This window comes from Macrosteles quadrilineatus, unplaced genomic scaffold, assembly GCF_028750875.1.
Source record: "Macrosteles quadrilineatus isolate MER2022 unplaced genomic scaffold, UCM_ALF_1.0 Scaffold_7__1_contigs__length_78375512, whole genome shotgun sequence".
Classification (NCBI taxonomy): Eukaryota; Metazoa; Arthropoda; class Insecta; order Hemiptera; family Cicadellidae; genus Macrosteles; species Macrosteles quadrilineatus.
In genome coordinates, this window is record NW_026542600.1 from 43523428 (window position 1) to 43541367 (window position 17940).

General features: G+C 33.0%; 1 protein-coding gene across 1 annotated transcript; it reads left to right on the forward strand.

The window, feature by feature from the left end:
* The first annotated feature begins 2157 nt into the window (after positions 1-2157).
* On the forward strand, positions 2158-11775 carry LOC128998417 (myosin light chain alkali-like). The gene is made up of 6 exons (XM_054424535.1): positions 2158-2261; positions 3064-3094; positions 4294-4434; positions 6587-6754; positions 10269-10355; positions 11562-11775. The coding sequence occupies exons 1-6, from the start codon at positions 2259-2261 to the stop codon at positions 11615-11617; spliced, it is 486 nt and encodes a 161-aa protein (XP_054280510.1). The 5' UTR covers positions 2158-2258; the 3' UTR covers positions 11618-11775.
* Positions 11776-17940: the final 6165 nt, after the last annotated feature.

Here is a 17940-nt window from a genome sequence, read left to right on the forward strand (position 1 = left end):
CGAACTCGAAAAAAACAAATTTAACTCCCATAAGAAGTTTACAGGGACACATTTTGTGCATAACTCGAAATATACGTCAAAACGAATGCCGATGATTGATGGCAAATCTGTGGTGCGCCTATACCTTTAGTTTAAGGCCAAAATTATGAAAATCGGTCGGGTAGAAGACCTTTAACCCGACTCGGAAAAGAAAAACCAATAATTTTTATAGATGGAAATAATTGGTTTACCAGTATGCATAATCTAAACACACGAAACACGTGTTAATAATTTAACAGCTTATTGTTATATTGTTATTTAATTGATTTTTCTTTGATTAAATGTTGTTGTTAACAATTTGAATTTGTGTTTAAAGTGAGTTCCTTATGTTAAGTATGCTATTCTAATGTTATGTGCTTAATCTGTACCAGTAGTATTAGTGAGTAAAGTGGTGTATGGATTTCACAACTATTATTTTACTAGAGACCGTTGTATTTAAAACCACAACGGGCTCTGTTGCTAGTTGTAAGTAAGATGTAATATTGGGTTTTTTCGTTTTCTCAAACACAGCTTGCCACAACGCCAAGCTAGGATGCATATCAGCTGATTAGATTGGCAATGAAATAAAGAATACAGGGATACAGTACCGAAATGTCAACTTGTGTTGTCGTTAAACAGTGTCTTATGGTACTTGCAATTTGGGTTGCGTTTAAAAACTCCCTGTATATATTTATATAAATTTGAGCGAATTGTGTTTTTGACCTTTAAGACATAAAAATTAAAAAGTGAATCGACGCCGGGTCTATGCCCAATGTGATAGCTTATACGGGAAATTCTCTTAAAGAAGACATTTTGAACGTTATAACTTGTTGTAAAATTAGTTATGTGCATTAAGAATATTTAATATTTTATGTAAAAAAAACAATAAAAAGAGAATAAAGTGGGTCAAAAAAGAGGGATTCATTTAATTATTGAATACAATTTTATCGGATTACACAATGTAGCGAGTGACATCAAATTTACACTCTAGTATTTATATAAATATCCGTTTCAGACTTATGTACAATATGAAGGATGTCAAGTTCTTAAGGATATTGTACAATACGTTTGTACAATGTCCTTTAAGAGGTAAGAAGTAAGAGTACAACATTTGGATGAACTTAGATTTTATTCTCATTAATTTGATTTATTTTAGGTTTATGTTGGTGATAAGTTCTGTTATTGATTAATACAGTGGAAATATGCAAAATCTGGTTGAAATGTGATGTAAAATCGGACTGTATGGATCTTTTTTTAAGGCAGTAACAACAATAAAACAAACCCAAATTCCTTGAACTGCCTAAAAACTAACAGTTGAATGGAAGGTTAATAAGTGCAAAACCAACTTAATTTCTTATCCATATAACTAGACAATATTTAATATACAAACACAATTGCCTAAATTAACATAATTTCCTTAAACAAATATAAGAAACAATACTACATTGGTTAGATCTTACGCTTGAAAACTCTTTAAGTGAATGTCTAACAAATTCCAATCATTCATCTTTACAATATAGGTTAACAAAATCAACTTAGTATTGACATTTGTTCTGGGTTGAGTTAAATGTTGACCTAGTCTTAGTGGATTTTAATGAGACTACAGATTTTTATAAAAACTATGACATTGACCCAATACAATCAATACTTTTTTATCATTGTTATAAGGCCAGTCATGATAATGAAATTACTATGTAGTGAGGTAACTAATGTACTTTAATATAATAAATTACCTGAATCTCCAGGAATGTTTTTGTTAATTATTTTCTAACGCTATTTACACACCCATGATCGATACAATACAGAAACACAAGTATAAGCGTAAATAGTAAGAGAAAGAGGACTTGCAACACAGTGCGGCCCGGACTTATTTTTTTATGAAGTGTCAATAATGACCATGTAAGATATGGCATTTCAGAGAATACAGATGCAACAAACAACACAAGGGCCCAGTAAGACTACGGTGGAGACTGGATAGCATTTCAAGCTCGGTTCATCACAAAGTCCTCCCTTTGACATCACTGAGTACGTGATTCTACACACCACACGTGGTACAAGGTCGATTGTGAATCAATCAATTGTATTTCAGGCCAATGGCAACATAGTCAGGATTCCAATCAGTGATCCGCCATGGTCCGGGCCAACTTGAAGGGACAAAAACCCTCCCACCCATTGTCAATGTCTAGTGGAACTGTGCAAAGAGACCGATAATCACCCTACAACAAACCTCAGCATCCACCATGGTAAGTCATAGTGACTAAATTACATAGGGCTTCTCGGTTTGTTTGTCAAATCGATTGAGCAATTTTGAACAAAAAGGAGGATTGTTCCCAGATCCTGATTTGTTGTATACACATAGTAGGTCAGTGCAGCTCAAACAATAAAACAATTAGTAAATAAGCTGTCAGTGAATTTTTAGGTGCTTATTGTTATTTTTCAGTGTAAGAGCAGGATAGAACATAGGCCCCTATCCTTTCTGGCCATTTCATGGGATTGTTAGATCTTTTCATTGAAAATTAAAAAAAAATAAAAGAGAAAATGTCTATTTATTGGAAAATATGCTGATGGTTCATTAAAATAAGGTATCTGATCATATTTTTTTAATTTATTGAACAGTTTTAATAATTTCTTGATCAGTGTACGTGTTATCGAATTTATAGAAAGTAAATTTAAGATGAGGGCTTTCCATGTTTCTTAACTAAAATCTATATCTTTTCAAATAGGTTAATTTAATTTAATAAAACCAGAACCTTTCAATTTATTTACAATACAGTCCGCATTGTAAATAAATTGAAAGGTTGATTTTGAGGTTGAATTGAAAAACTGCCTGATTTTGATATTATAAGTGAAATGCCTTCAAATAAATTTTATTTCGTAAAATATAAAATCATCTGGTAAAAATAAGAATATTTAGAATTGTATTCTATATTTAGTTAACCAATATAATCCCATAACTATGTACACTGGCATCGCACAATATAAATATAATTCTTCTAGTTGTAGCTCGAAATAATCGTTTGCATTAACTATATGAAACTGTTCCAGGCTGACAAACTGTCCAAGAAGGAGCTTGAACGTGAGTTTTGCGTTTACAAATTTATATTTTAGCATCTGTACAATTTGTCACAAAGTTTTCTATTTCCTCTAGTACTTATGCGTTATCGTATTGACATGCCTTATTTTTAATTAGGTACATAGAAATATCAAAACTATCTACAGTATAAATATATTACAGGTTTACATGTAATTTGGCTTAAAACCAACGTATTACAATGTGTTAAATACCGTTGAATATTTGTACAAAATGTTGTAGATGTTTAAAATTATTAAGGCATAGTAGGGCAATTTACTTTATATGTACATATCTTTAAATTCCAACTTTTCCATAATCTATAACCACATCAATCTCAGTCTTTCCCTTATCAGCAGTATCACGGTAATCCTGTAATTTCTTACAGTTATTTCTTGTAAATTTGTATGCTAGGAAACCCTAAAATATTGGATTACCAAAATAAAATCTAATATTTGTATACATAAGTAAGCCACGCATATTATTGACATTTAGCTGTCTAATAACAAACGAGAAATATATTCTTATTTAAATACGGTAGTTTGAAAAGTTCTTGAGTATAAAATATAATATAAATGACTTTATTCAAGAAATACACTAGACCTATAAATCATTAAATGTATAAATAATTAATTATTTCCTAAAATTATAATATAAGCCATTCATTTGCCCATAGGAAAAGAGGTCTTATCTGCAGAAAGTTTAGCAATAACTATCCATTAAAAAACACAATTAAATACTAATATTACGATTTTAGAAATAAAATACACATTTAGGTATCAGGAGTTGACATTGTTCATAAAATTTCTTTTTACAAATGAACAAATTCATCCAATTATACGAGAGAAAAATGTGGCCCTAGGTCTAGCATTATGGAAATAATTTAGGGTATATGGTGCCTCAAACCTTATCGTCGAATTTTTTAGTAAAGCAATACTTTGGATATACGTAAATAGAAAAAAAGTTTAAACTCATTTTATATGTTAGACTAATTAATAATTTATATATCAATTATTATTTGACTCAAAACAGGGTTTGGTAGTGAGAAATAAGTTATTATGTAAGGAAAACGGCTAGAGACTCTGAAGTTTTCGATCCATCATGGTCACTGACTCACAATGCCACTAGTACCTGGTTCGGCAGCAGTTTAGTTTTTAGGACTTAGATTGAGATCAAGTATATGACCTCTCGATATGTTTTGACAGAACTCCACCACGTGTACATGATCTACGACTTGTCAGGGGAGGGTCAGATGGACGCTGCGGACGCCGCCAACGCCATTCGAGCCCTCAACATGAATCCTACTGTGGCTCTTGTCAACGGCCTCGGAGGTTCCAGCACCCGAGGTGAGACTAAACAACACTCAAAGTGCCAAGTCAAAATTATACTACAGTACATATACCATAAATTAAAGGATGTTTTCTATTTTTTTACGTAACGACTTTCTTTACTTCGTGTGATTGGCAATGCTCGATCGTCGACAGAAGGTGAGATAAACTCTACTTCATTCAAGATAAACATTTGTTTAAGTGTTTTAGAACGAAACCTATTTTGTCATATAAAAATGTAAACAAAAAAAAATATTTATCCCTCGAAGCTAATTTTTGGGGCTATTTGTACACAATAGTCGAGCGTAATAATACTTTTTGGTTCGCATTTTTAGACTTAGACTAAGAGAAGGAAACAAAGGTTACATTTAAAAATGTCAACTTCAATAAAAAATTAATTTAGTTTAGTAATGACCTTATTGAGTTAGTGAAGTAGGGGGTGTGTTATTCCTTATTACGATTCAAGATCAAATTAACGTTATATAATAACGGAATATTTTGTATTTTGATACAGAATGTCGAGTGTAAGAACCTTGCCCGTATTGATTTGTTTAGTCATTCTTTGAGCGTTTCAACTCCGTATATTACCAATCAACACAATTTTTGCACATACTTTGCTTATTCATTTTAGGTAATATTTTTTACGTTAGTGTACTAATACCTCAATTAATTAATCATTGAAGAAAATTTCAAATCACCTGTCCATTTTATGAATGACCAAGATCAGCTGTTTCCTTAGCCCAAGAATATTTATTAGAAGCCCGATGAACCATCTACATTTTGATAACTTTACCACTCAGATAACTACTTACACTTTGCATAGGGTTTGATGAAATCGGTTGATAATTAGATTCCAGTAACACATGTTTAGAGTGTTAAAAATTCTGCAATATTAAAATTATCACATTCATGGTTATTAAACAAAATCAATGAAATAATTAGGTCCATATGTTGTTTATAAATAATGATTTTTAAATCATTCCAAAAGGCGTCCTTTTATAGATTAACATCCTGCAACAAACATTACTGATATTTAATATTGTCAGATGTTTTATAATTTAAATAACCGATAACAATGCAGTTTCAACAAGAAGTATATATTATAGAAGGCCTCACGTCTCCTTGTACCATTCACCAATAGAACAAGGATATTCACATAAGATCAAAAGACGCACGATAACTCTAACCTAATACAACTCACCCCTATTGTATTGTATTACATTCATAGTAAAACAATCCCCTTTTCGCAAAAAAATCTCGCAACAAATATTAAAAGATAATATACAATATTACATCTATTAAGTTACTCACTCAAGTGTAAAGAAGGACAATTGTTTTACACCAGACTTTCTTTACACTTTACACTGTACACGAACATTTTTTACTTTGCCTACATATTGCACCAACCTCTTTGGAAATAATAAATGTTTTTTAATTAATGAAGGTTGCTTTAGTTAAACGAGCAATATTTAATTTTAAATTTTTGATTTCCGAGACCTAAAGTTCGAATTCGTTATCAAACACATTATTAAGAATAAAATGTGACACGAAATACAATAATTATTGTAAGAATAATTAATTAGCAAATAGGGGCATTTCACAGAGAATAATATAAATTTATTAGTTTGTTATAACCAGTAATTATAACAAATAATATTAGATTTAAAATGTTAAAATTAATGTAGTTACTGGAAGCCCTATTGGCATTTGCGAGCCTAATCACATAGTCACATAATCACAAGATCACATAATATCTTTACACGATAGTTTTCCAAAGTTCCCGTGGGAAAATAAGTTTTAAAAACTAGGATTTAGCTATTTGTGTACAAGAGAGCATTGACTGTTTGTGATCGTAATACACACAAGATCTTTCCTACCACCATAATTAACTTATCATAACAAACAGATTAACTTTTTAGCTGTATATAAAATGTCATTTAGGTTATGTTTGTTTGTAGGTTATGTTATTTACTTACCAGTTGTTAAAGTACCGGATCCGCGGCTGAGGTTGGCGTACCCAACAGAAGCCAAACTGTGAAATCATCTGATTAGCGAGCTGGAATGATCCATTCCCATTACAGAGCAGAAATGTGCTATTTTGCGGGCGCACTGTGATAATGTGATCATTTCCATGAAGTGGTAGGAAAGTATAACCGTAGCTTTGTTCCAGGGGAGAAGAAACTTCCGTTTGAAGACTTTGTCAACATCTACATTGGTGTGAAGAACGATAAGGATATGGGTGTATACGAGGACTTCATTGAATGTTTGAAACTGTACGACAAGTTAGAGAACGGCTACATGCAACTTACAGAGCTCACTCACATGCTTACAGCCCTAGGTAAGACAAGGAGTAATAAAAATTGCAAGACTTACTCTAAAACCTGACACATAAATAAAATAAGTTAATATTTTATTTACTTACATATTTTATTTACTTATTTTTTTTATTTAACTTTATTTTTTTAACTATATATTTTTTTATTTAACTTTTTTATTTACTTAATATTTTATTTACTACAACTTCATAAATCGAAGTTGATATCAGTTGGTTTTATAGAATTTTATATAGTTGATATCACATTCCAACAAAAACAAAACCAAGATCATCAACACATCTATCCCCCATCCTTACCAACAATATAAATTGAAATTGGTTGGTCACCCATAGCCATGGTAAACCAACATTACCATAGATATAATCAATGAATAATGTTTTGCTTATGAACAGCTGTAATTTTTGACTCGATTGTCCATTTGAGGTCCAGTTTGCGGCATTGTATTCTACTTACAGAGACTTTTAATTTGATGTAAATATCAACTATGCTTACATTTAAGAATATCGGCTTACTACTCGTGGACCGTCCCCCATTGGAAGTGGAAAAACAAGATATTTAGGTCTATAAAAAGTGCGGAGTTTATACATTGACATTCTAACTTATACCGTATCGAAAAAAAGTAGGAGGGAAGGGACTTAAAACTCATCCTGTATTTATAGAGTCAAGTCATATAGAGTAAAATACTATACAATGGCTGATTTAAAATAAATATCAAGAATACTTATATTTAGAGTGTAAATTTCCTATCAAATATAACCAAATTTTAAAAGATCAAATAATAAATAGGAAGCACTGGTTGTAAATCAGCTGGTCAGCTGGTTGTTCTGTTCTATCATTAAAATGTAATATTAAAAGTTCACTTCTGTGTAAAAAATATGTCAAGTTTCTTTACCAATTTATTTGTTTTAAGGTAACTGTAGGAAAAATATAATGTGCAACTCGAGTATAAAGTGCAATTGCCTCACTAGTTGTACAAATAACATTTAATGATAATGTTTATCAACTAGCTCATAACTCTCTAAAATTGTATACCAAATTCCATAAAAATATATTTAATGGTTTTTTAATATAACAATTTAAAATACAAAAATCAAAATGGCGTATATCTCAATCGAGTCGTTTATAAACAAACATTTTATCCTTGATTATCAAAAGTATAGAAATTAATGTTGCGAAAAATGTGATTCTGCAAATAGTATTCCATCACGACATTACTGTTTTGTACGAAGAAAATAAATTTGAACAAGCCATTGAAATATGTGGAGTTGTTTTAGGAATTTTACCTACGACTGTTTTTTTTTTTTTAAGGGGAACGGAGCGAGTGCCGTTCTATTATTTGCCATGGGGGTTATAAACTGTCAAAACCGTCAGATAGGCCCGAGTGCCGTTTGACTCCCCAGAGCGTAAGAGTGATTCAGGGGAGGGGTATTAGTAATGGAAGTGGGTGTAGTGAGCAGGATGTAGTGGAGACCGGGCACAGGTTCTTAACTGGGCTACCATAATATCGATTGAAAATTAATATCAATTCGATTAGTAAACCTTTATTCAATTTTTTTATCAGCAAGTTTGGTTAGGTTAGTTAGGTTAGCGTATTATAGTAACGTATTATAGTTGGTTAGGTTATAACATTTTCATTTTATTCCTAAAACAAATTTTGCTCATCACCCCCTTGTCAATCTTTCCACCCTCATACCCCGGCGGGTCGGTCCATCATGGAACCGGTCACTGATACCTGGCTGGCACTCGCCCCGCCAAGCCTCATGCTGTAAAATGACCCTTGTCAAAGTATTTAGGCAAACGGCACTCAGTCCTGCACTCTTTTTTAACTATCCGTTTCAGTTCAGTTCTTAGAATTGAAAAGATTCACTTAACAGCATTGTTCGTTCAATTTAAAAGACGAGTAACGGACTAATGAGGTTAAAGGATTGAGAGAAAAGAAATACAATTGTATTGCTTTGAACGTCAACTAAACAGCTGTTAAGAACAATTAAATTGATTAAACAATGATTGAGTGGTTGGAACAATAAGTCGTTGCATCACATTCAGTGACAATGAGAGGTTAAAAACGAAAACATAACCTCTATTAGAAGTTATGAGTGGTGATTTTTTTGTATTTAAAAACTGTCGTAGGAAAAGTAGTGTACGCAATCGCGTAATAAGCCTTTGAGACTATCTTTACGCGATTGTTGCGTAAACTACTATTATACAACTACAAAAACGTTTTAATAATTACTAAGTAACTTCCTTATTTCAAAGTTATTTGTAACATTAAATTATACATATATTGTTTTACCTTTTGGTTAGATAGATGCCTGTTATATATGATTTAGAAACTCGAAAATGTGAAAAGTGTGCATCTTAGATAGGTTTTTTTCTTGACACTACATTTTCATTTGTATGAACTCAAATTTGACCCTTTGCATTCCTGGATTATGTAAGACAAAATGCTATTTGAATAAATACTGTACAACGTATATAGACGAGACTATGTTTCCATGCTAAAACATCGTCAACAGGTACCACTTGATTTGCAGATGTGTTTTCATGTTAAACCAAAAATAATACATACATTTCCACATACCATGGTCACGTGCTAGTGAAGCTGCATTGTCGACGCGAGGCTTAAAGTTTTTATGTTGAAGAAAGATTTTTGTGGAAATAAATGTATTGAGTCATTATAATAAGACAACACCGACGGCTTAGCAGTTATGTGAGCACTTGTTAACGAATCAATTATTATAATATAAAATATTGTAGTTATCATAATTAATTTTTATTCAGGTGTCAATCATAGAGTTACAGTGCGATCCCAAAAAGTGTATTTGAAGTAACATTTCTGTGATCTTAGGCTTGTTGTTATACAGAGTAATTTAACGTCCTTAATCTTGTTTGTGCAAAAAAAACCTTCATTGTAGACCTGCAGGCATTGCTTTTACCTCCACGTAAAGAATAACAAGTTTTTTGGGCGACTAATTACATATTGATTAATCAAAAGAATATGCAAACGGATGGATCAATTCGGAGTTTGGGGCGGATGTCTGTGCTAGCCAACTTGGAAGAGCACCAATCGCTCAATCTCTTGCGTCATACTGGGTAGTGTTAGATTCAATGCCATAGCAATGTATAGAACATTTATTTTGACGAGAAACATCATCTTCTGAGCAATGCGTTATATTTTTAACAAGCACAACAAAAACGTTATATTACCCACCCAACAAAAACATATACTTCGTTAATCTTTATCAAATAATTTTACAAAACTGCTTCAAACATTTTTTTTGTTTTCGTATAGTCTAAAATTTAGTTCAAACGTCGCATCAATGGTTGTTCATAAAGCTTGGATCATCATATGTCAATCTGTATGTATTATGAAGTCCAACAGTGATCAATCATACACATTTTATGGTTAGTATAAAACTTCAGCTGTAAAGGGGTGTTTGAATAATCCCATCTTTTTATTTGTGTCTTGACATTGCAGTTTATATTAACAACTAACTGTTTCTGTTTGCATTATAGGAGAGAAGCTGTCCAATGACGAGTTGGACGAGTGTTACGAAGATTGCATGGACGAGGAGAATGACGACGGTGAAATACCCTACATTCGTGAGTATCATCTTATCATTCATTTAATTCATGAAGACCTATCTTAATTTTAATAATATCTTTTGGCAAAAGTATTGTTTAGTGTTTCTGTTACTGATTGATTTGAATCTTCTTCGATAACTTGCTATGACTTCTTAAATACATAATTATTCTTTTTTTCTGGTTGATTGAGAGCAAATAAACCATAATTGGCTATTGTCTTCATTGTTATTGTTGTACATTGGTTTTAATTAAGACACAAATTATACATCACATCAGATGTATGATATGAGTTGAAATGCCATGTGCTGGATAATATATGATACCGACAGTTGCATACCGTACTGTATATAATTTAGTTGAACTACATTAAACATTAAACAAGTAGCATATCAAACAAAATAATGGTTTGGCACTTTTTCAACCTTGTAAAAGTGACTGGATGATAAACATACTTCAAGATGAAAAACGCTGTTTCGATTTAAATTGTTCAGTTAGAAATGCATAGTTATTTTGCATTAAACTACTCGAATTTGCTTGATTATCTCTTTAGTAAGGATCAACTATTGTTATGCTTTAATAATTAATAGCAGTAAACCCCTATGTTTCATGCTATTGATATTAATTTGCCTCGATCCGTACTATTTAAAAACACTCACGGTATATAGAAAGAGGGTTGTAAACATTACCAGTATGTTTTACTAAAAAATAATAAAAAAAAACATTTGAATAAAGAAATCAGTTAGACAGAACCTCTATTTTCTTGAGATTAAGGGTTTTGTCACAAAGGGAAATGTCCATTCTTACTGTTTCCGCAATAGTGTTTCTTCTTTTAACGAAACAGACTCGTTCATATCAGTTATGCAATTAAATTAAATTTAAAACTCTTTATTTATTCAGCCAAAGTTAGGGCCACATGGCCCTTTCTAACACTTAACCTGACTAATATGAAAGGAATAAATTACAAATGAAGAACCTAATTTAATATACATTTTTATTTAACTATAAATAGACATATTTTATATTTACAAAGCAGATATAAAAAGAAAAAAACAAATAACAGAGCAAATCAAGTAAACACACACCTTATGTTATGTATTATCAAAAGTAACCCAATGTTAGTCAAACACAGGTAGTTCAGATTAGACAAATAATGTAAAGATTATTCTTTTTATTGAATATTTTAGTTTTAGCATTAAAAATTCAATCTGATTGTCATTGTTTCAGCTTTCTTGGCGCGGATGTGTGAGAAGCCAGTTCCTAAGAACATCAAACCTGAATAGATAAGTTGCATTATGTAGGGGTTGCTGGTAGACAACAACTGGCCGGATACCATCATGGAAGGAAAGCTTACGTCAAGTTCTCAAAATATTTATTTTATATAAAAAATTGTGAAATACATGTAAATAATATGTTTCAAATAAAAACTAATTAAAAGTTATTCCAGTGACTCCCCTTGAAACTTAATGTTACTGGCCTGAAGGTAGATGTACACTGCTGCCTCAGCTGATATTTATCAGGTGATGATAGCCTGTTATTGTTCTTAGACATGTTTTTACAACGTTTGGATTTAATATTTCAGGGATACACTGCTAAGATTACAGATTTTAGTAAATACTCTTTCTGAGAGTCATATGACACACGAAATGTACATCAAGAAGAGACTGCTGCTTTGTAGCAATGATATTTAAATAAATTACTGATAAATATATAAAATAAGTTTTTATAAATTACTAATACAAAAATTGTTATTTGAATGGAATAACCATTTAAAATCAAGTGTTCTCTTCAGTAGAGTACAAGTTTATGGTTGATTTGTAGATAAATAATCTAAGTTCAAACACGTAAACTTCTTTAAAATCTGAACATACTCACTATTTTATGATCATATTATGTCCTTATAATATAGATCTTAACTGTGTGTGACTAAATTAGTTGCTTTTCCTATTTACGAGTAAATTCTTAACTACTAGTGTATTGAGAGTAAACTAATTTTAAAATTCATACACAAATGGCTTCGGTTCGTGAAAATTCTTATCTCAAAATCATACTTCTATAAGGTTCGTGGGTCAATGTTATGGAACTCGGCAGTCCAGCAATTAAGTTTATACTGAAACTTTCATATTCGATCTGCTATCCAGGTTATGCCAAAGAGATATCGCGATTCTAAACGTGTAACCTTTGAAGAGACATTCAATTCTTATTTTCAAACCAGTTTTCTTATGTTAACCAATTTTAAAATAAAAATGATCATACTTGAATTAAGCCAACGATAAATTGCACTATCATAAATTACAGATTTTGTACAAACATGCCAACTGCTTAACCAAGCCCATCTGAAAGGACAACTTTTTATAAGCTACTTATTCCACAGTTTATGTCTTATCAAATATATCATGCTCAATAGTTAAGGGAAGAATAATCGAATGTTAGAGTATGGCACGCTGACGGAAACAGCTGGTCAAAATTGATGGGATGTCACCACACAATTTTTTTACATTAGAAAAACATATTTAATGAACGAAACACAAAACGAGGGTATAAAAAGATTTTGCATTCCTATGAGCTTATTATATACAAGTTCATGTTTATTTTCTTTCAGTTGTCATAAGGTGAAAAATACACATAAATTCATGTGTGCATATTTAGAATCAAACACATCCACACAACATCTAAAACTAACGATAATCCTTAATATGTAGACATAAGAGCTCGATGTAGATAGATGTTTTTAAATTTTGAAAGGAAGATGCTGCGGCCTGTCCGTCATGAAACTCGAGTGGGCAGCGGTGGCCAAAAATAGCCGAGCTAAATTAAGCGTGAGCAACCGAAGATCTAGGCCCGTGTGCCGCTACCTGCCCGTACATGGGCATATCAAGCCATAATTGACGGGCAAACGATCGTTCACTTGTGTTTTCTCTAAGGCGATGTTTCAAAATATTGAGGACCACATTTTAGGTACTAATTTCTCCTCATAAACCTTGGCAAGATACGGCTTTGAAATCTGAATAGTCAGCAGATTTTTCTTGAATTGAAATTTGACTGATATGCCTACTAAATTAACTATTACAGGGTATTATTCTACAAGAATAATTCCTTGGTGCTCGTATTTTGTTAATGTTTCTGTGTAACCAGAGGAGGTTCGAAAGGTTTTTCATTGAATTAATTAAATGTAATTAAGTTTTCAAAATTTAATTTTCAACACACCACAAATATGTTATTGCCAAAAGAAACTTAATATCTAAAACGCCCTTCACACTAATTATATTTCAGAACCATTACATATTTTATAAGGTTGTAGGTGTTGATGTTCTACGATTCTATGTGTAGTAACTGATTCAGAATTTCTTATTCCATGTGAGGTTCTGTAGTTTCAAAAAGGACGTTATAGCAATAATAAAAACCTATTAGTATTTGTCAGTAGCCGTATCAAGCCAACGATTAAAACTTCAAACAGATTAACTCAAATTTTCAAAACCACAATTATTCCTATTTTGCACATACCTGAATACATTTGCACTTTTATATTGGATCGAAATCGATCTGCGTTTTAATAATATTGAAAATTGTGAGTTTTTACCAAAATCTATTTTAAACTTATAATTAGTTAAGATGCTTCGTCCAATTCATGATAATACATGATATATATATTATGTATCACCATGAATTTGACAAATGTATATAGGCCTATTAAAAAACCCCCGTAAAACAATCTTTAACTATAATATGATTCAGATACTATTTACTTTACTTGATCTCTTTTTAACTCGTTCCACAGAGACAAAAGAGTCAAACGAAGTTTAAATAAATCTTTTCAAGAAGGGTATGTTTGCAATGCTTGTCTATAGTCTAAAATTAATTTCTGTGAGGTCCAACTAGGGCATTCTAGAGTCTGATGCGCAGGTCCAGAGGTAAGCTGCAGCCACTTTGGCAACAATGGACTGGCACGGTCCTTCGCGATGGATTCTGCGCTTCAGCACCACTTAATTATACAGCAACATAAAATAAATAAGATTGTTTTTAAAATAATGGTAAGGAGTACATGGAAAAATTAAAAGTTGAATAGCATAAATTAACGAAAACTTAGCTAGGATGTACAAGTGTATGACCATTAAAAGTAATAGAAACGCAAATTTTCCCTATTTACTAGTTTAAAGATTATTTACGCGAGTTACGTACACTACTTTACCTACGACTGTTTTTTATTACTAACAATCACTACTCGTAAAATCTAAGAGAGGTTATGTTTTCGTTTTTAACCTCTCATTGCCACTGACAGTGATGCAAAGAACATTGTACCAAACATTAATTGCATCACTCTACAATTAAATTGGCCTGAACAGCTGATTAGTTGAAGATCGAAACATTACAATTTTACTTATTCTCTCTTAATCCTTTCCTTGAACCTCATTGGTCCGTTACCAGTGTTGTTAAGTGAATGCTGTTAAGTGAACTGAGCTGAAATGGCTAGTTTATAAAACGGTTGTAGATAAAAATATCTATCCTCAAGGATATGTCACCTCACCCTCATGGATCTTTGTGGCTAATTTTCAATAGATACTTAACCGATACAATAAAAACTGTTTGCCTATTTGATACATATTGTTTCGTTTAAAAATATTGTGTTTATCTCCTCATGCCAATCCCCTTTATAAATAATATGGTGATAAATGTTAACCTGAGACCTGACAACACCTCTCAATTTAATACAAAAATAATATAAAAGGTCTTTATTTTTCATCAAACTATAATTGGTTTTTATACAGATTTATATTTGTTTATGGTTGTATACATACATATGGCAATAAAAATAAAAATGAAGTACAAATTAACAGCTATATGATTCTTCCCTTAATTGCTAACTCAAATGTGCTATACGAATTGCAATTGTTTGTGAAAAATATTAACATGGCAACGAGCATGATTAAGTTTCTATAATTTTTTTAAGTTTTTGGTTCCAGAGAGAATCTTTAACTGTACATACAAATAAACGTTCCTATACCCAAACGTTCCTATACCCAACCTCAAGCCATGTTGTAGATCTAGTTCACGATTTGAACAACTTATTACATATGCTTATGATAAACTAACTTATGCTTAACAAAAGATTACGTTCTTCTAATAGGGCCTTATGAGATTTATGCAAATGTTTATTACATAACAATATATGTTACCGGCATAGTATATCAAATGTACCAGGCGTTCTATAAAATGTCTAAAATAAACCAGGCAAAAAATGAAATAAATACTAGTAAATAAATAAAATAATACAGTATGTATTATTATGTGTTAATACATATTGAAATATGTATGAACATTTAGTATGGGATCTGGCAGGTTGGTGAACATTAAAAAATAATGGTTATTGATTCGCCCGTTTAATCCAAATTTTATCAAAATCGGAGAAACGAAGGACTTATTTGTTTCTGGTAACCATAAAAATTAAGCACTGCGCTGCCGGGCTAAGTCTTTCCTCACAGACTACGGTTATAAGACACGTTCTTCTCTATACTGTATGAACAAGTACTGAAAAAAAAAAACAACAGAGCTTAACTCTTTATTGAATCGGTTGATTAAAGTGCAAACTTACAACATACTCTCGTAGGGTTGTGCTGATCATAACACTCTATATGTGCAAAAACATTTCAGTCTGCGAGGTGTAGCGATATGCTGGACGCTCTGGAGAACACCTTCCACGTCCCGGCATACCTCATTCGCACCAAGAGGATTATCTCCGCTTCCACCTCCTCATGTATGACACTATGAGTCTCACTTTTTATGCTGTTCCATACTAAGTACGGACCTCTGGAACGTTGTCTACGACATCCTCCTGAGCTCTGAAATGCCTGAGGAAACCATTTTAGTTGGGTACGCTGATGACATTGTGGCTTTGATAGCTGCTCGTAGCGTTGAGCTCATCCACATTAAACTGAGTTGAGGCATATCAACAATCAACGCATGGATGGAAGATTACGGTCTTTTGCTCGCTCTGAGCATAACCGAGACGGTTTATTCTGACCTAAAAGCGGATTGACGTCATCGTTCCACTGAGGGCGGGGGACGTCGAAGTGTCATGGTGGACAGTATGCTTAGCTGGTGGGACCAGATCTTCTTCATGATATTCGGTGACAATGCCGATAAGGTGATTCCTTCCCTTATCGGTTAGTTAATGGCGAATGTCGGAGGTCCTCAGTCCAGTCGCAGAAGTCTGTGGATCAGTCCGTATTCCTATACGGTGCGGAACTGTGGACAAACGCACTCAACAAGGAGGTATACAGGATTCTGCTCGCCCGTGTGCAGCGTCAGGCAGCATTTAGTGTAGCATCCGTCTACCGAACAGTGTCAGAACCCTCCGTCCTGGTGATTGCTGGAGTCATCCCCGTAAACTTTCGGCGGCGGAGAGGAAGGCCATATATCAGCAGTGTGGGGAGGGCCATGCAAGAACAGATGGATTCACCCCGCCTTCCGGCTCTGGCATGAGAGCTGGGGACATGAGACGCGTGGACGCTGGGCCAGGTCCAACCATGGTTTGGTTGATCAGCGGTACGGAGAGGTGGATTATTGCCCAGTTTCTGACGGGTCACGGCTTTTTCTGGTCGTACCTGTTTGAGAACTCCTGACGACACGGACATGCTTTCTTTTGCTACCCATGTTGGGAAAGGCCCCTCCTGGAGGCTAAGAACATGTAGAGCAGTTGTTGGTGGACACGTTCATCGAGATGATGACGGCGGGGACAATTGGACCTGTGCCTGTGCGTCACACTTCATCCAGGGTATTCTCCGCACCAAGAAGATCAACCTTGGCCAGGATGCGGTCTAGGTCATAATGGAATTGAATGCCAGAATCACACGTTGACCTGACCTGAAGTCTGAAGTAATGTGACAAACAATCCCACGCCTGAACCAAAAGGTGTAGTAGGGTATTTATTTTGTGAGTAGCCTGATAAATTTAGGAGTCTCGCAGAACTGGCGGACCCCTCCTCTCCCTAAAAACAAAATATAAAATATAAATGAGTGTTTTTAATCAACGTACATAACCAAAGGAAATCACCATTGATAGTTATGCCTTATTATACGTAATTTAGATGGCTTCAATGGGTTTTTACTTTGATTGCATAACAATCTTAACCTAAGATAAAAATGTTTTACTTTACACAATTTTAAATATGGCAGGTCTTCATTATTTAATATACATTTCAATTACTATTACTGACCAATATCAGCCTATCATCTGTCCATAGTAATTGTTAAGAGTATAATGATCAAAACCAACTTGTAAAACGAATGAATTTGTTGCGAACTAGCCCTTGGGAAGGAGGTTTTGTTTCCTCCAAGTAAAATTTTTGTTTTTGAGAATGTCAAACTGTTTTTGATACCATTAAATACCGCTTAAAATTACAAACAATTAAGTATGTTAAATTTGTTTCTCTCGACGTTGTTACTCATGCTATCCCCATAGGGAGAAACGATTAATAGCTGTATATTTGTTCATTGATACGTCTTCGTAACATTTCTCAAATTTCTTTAATCTTATTCTTTTCAAGTTCAATGAAAACAACAATTTTGTTGAATATTTTAATTAAGGACCCAGAAACATTATGTAAAGC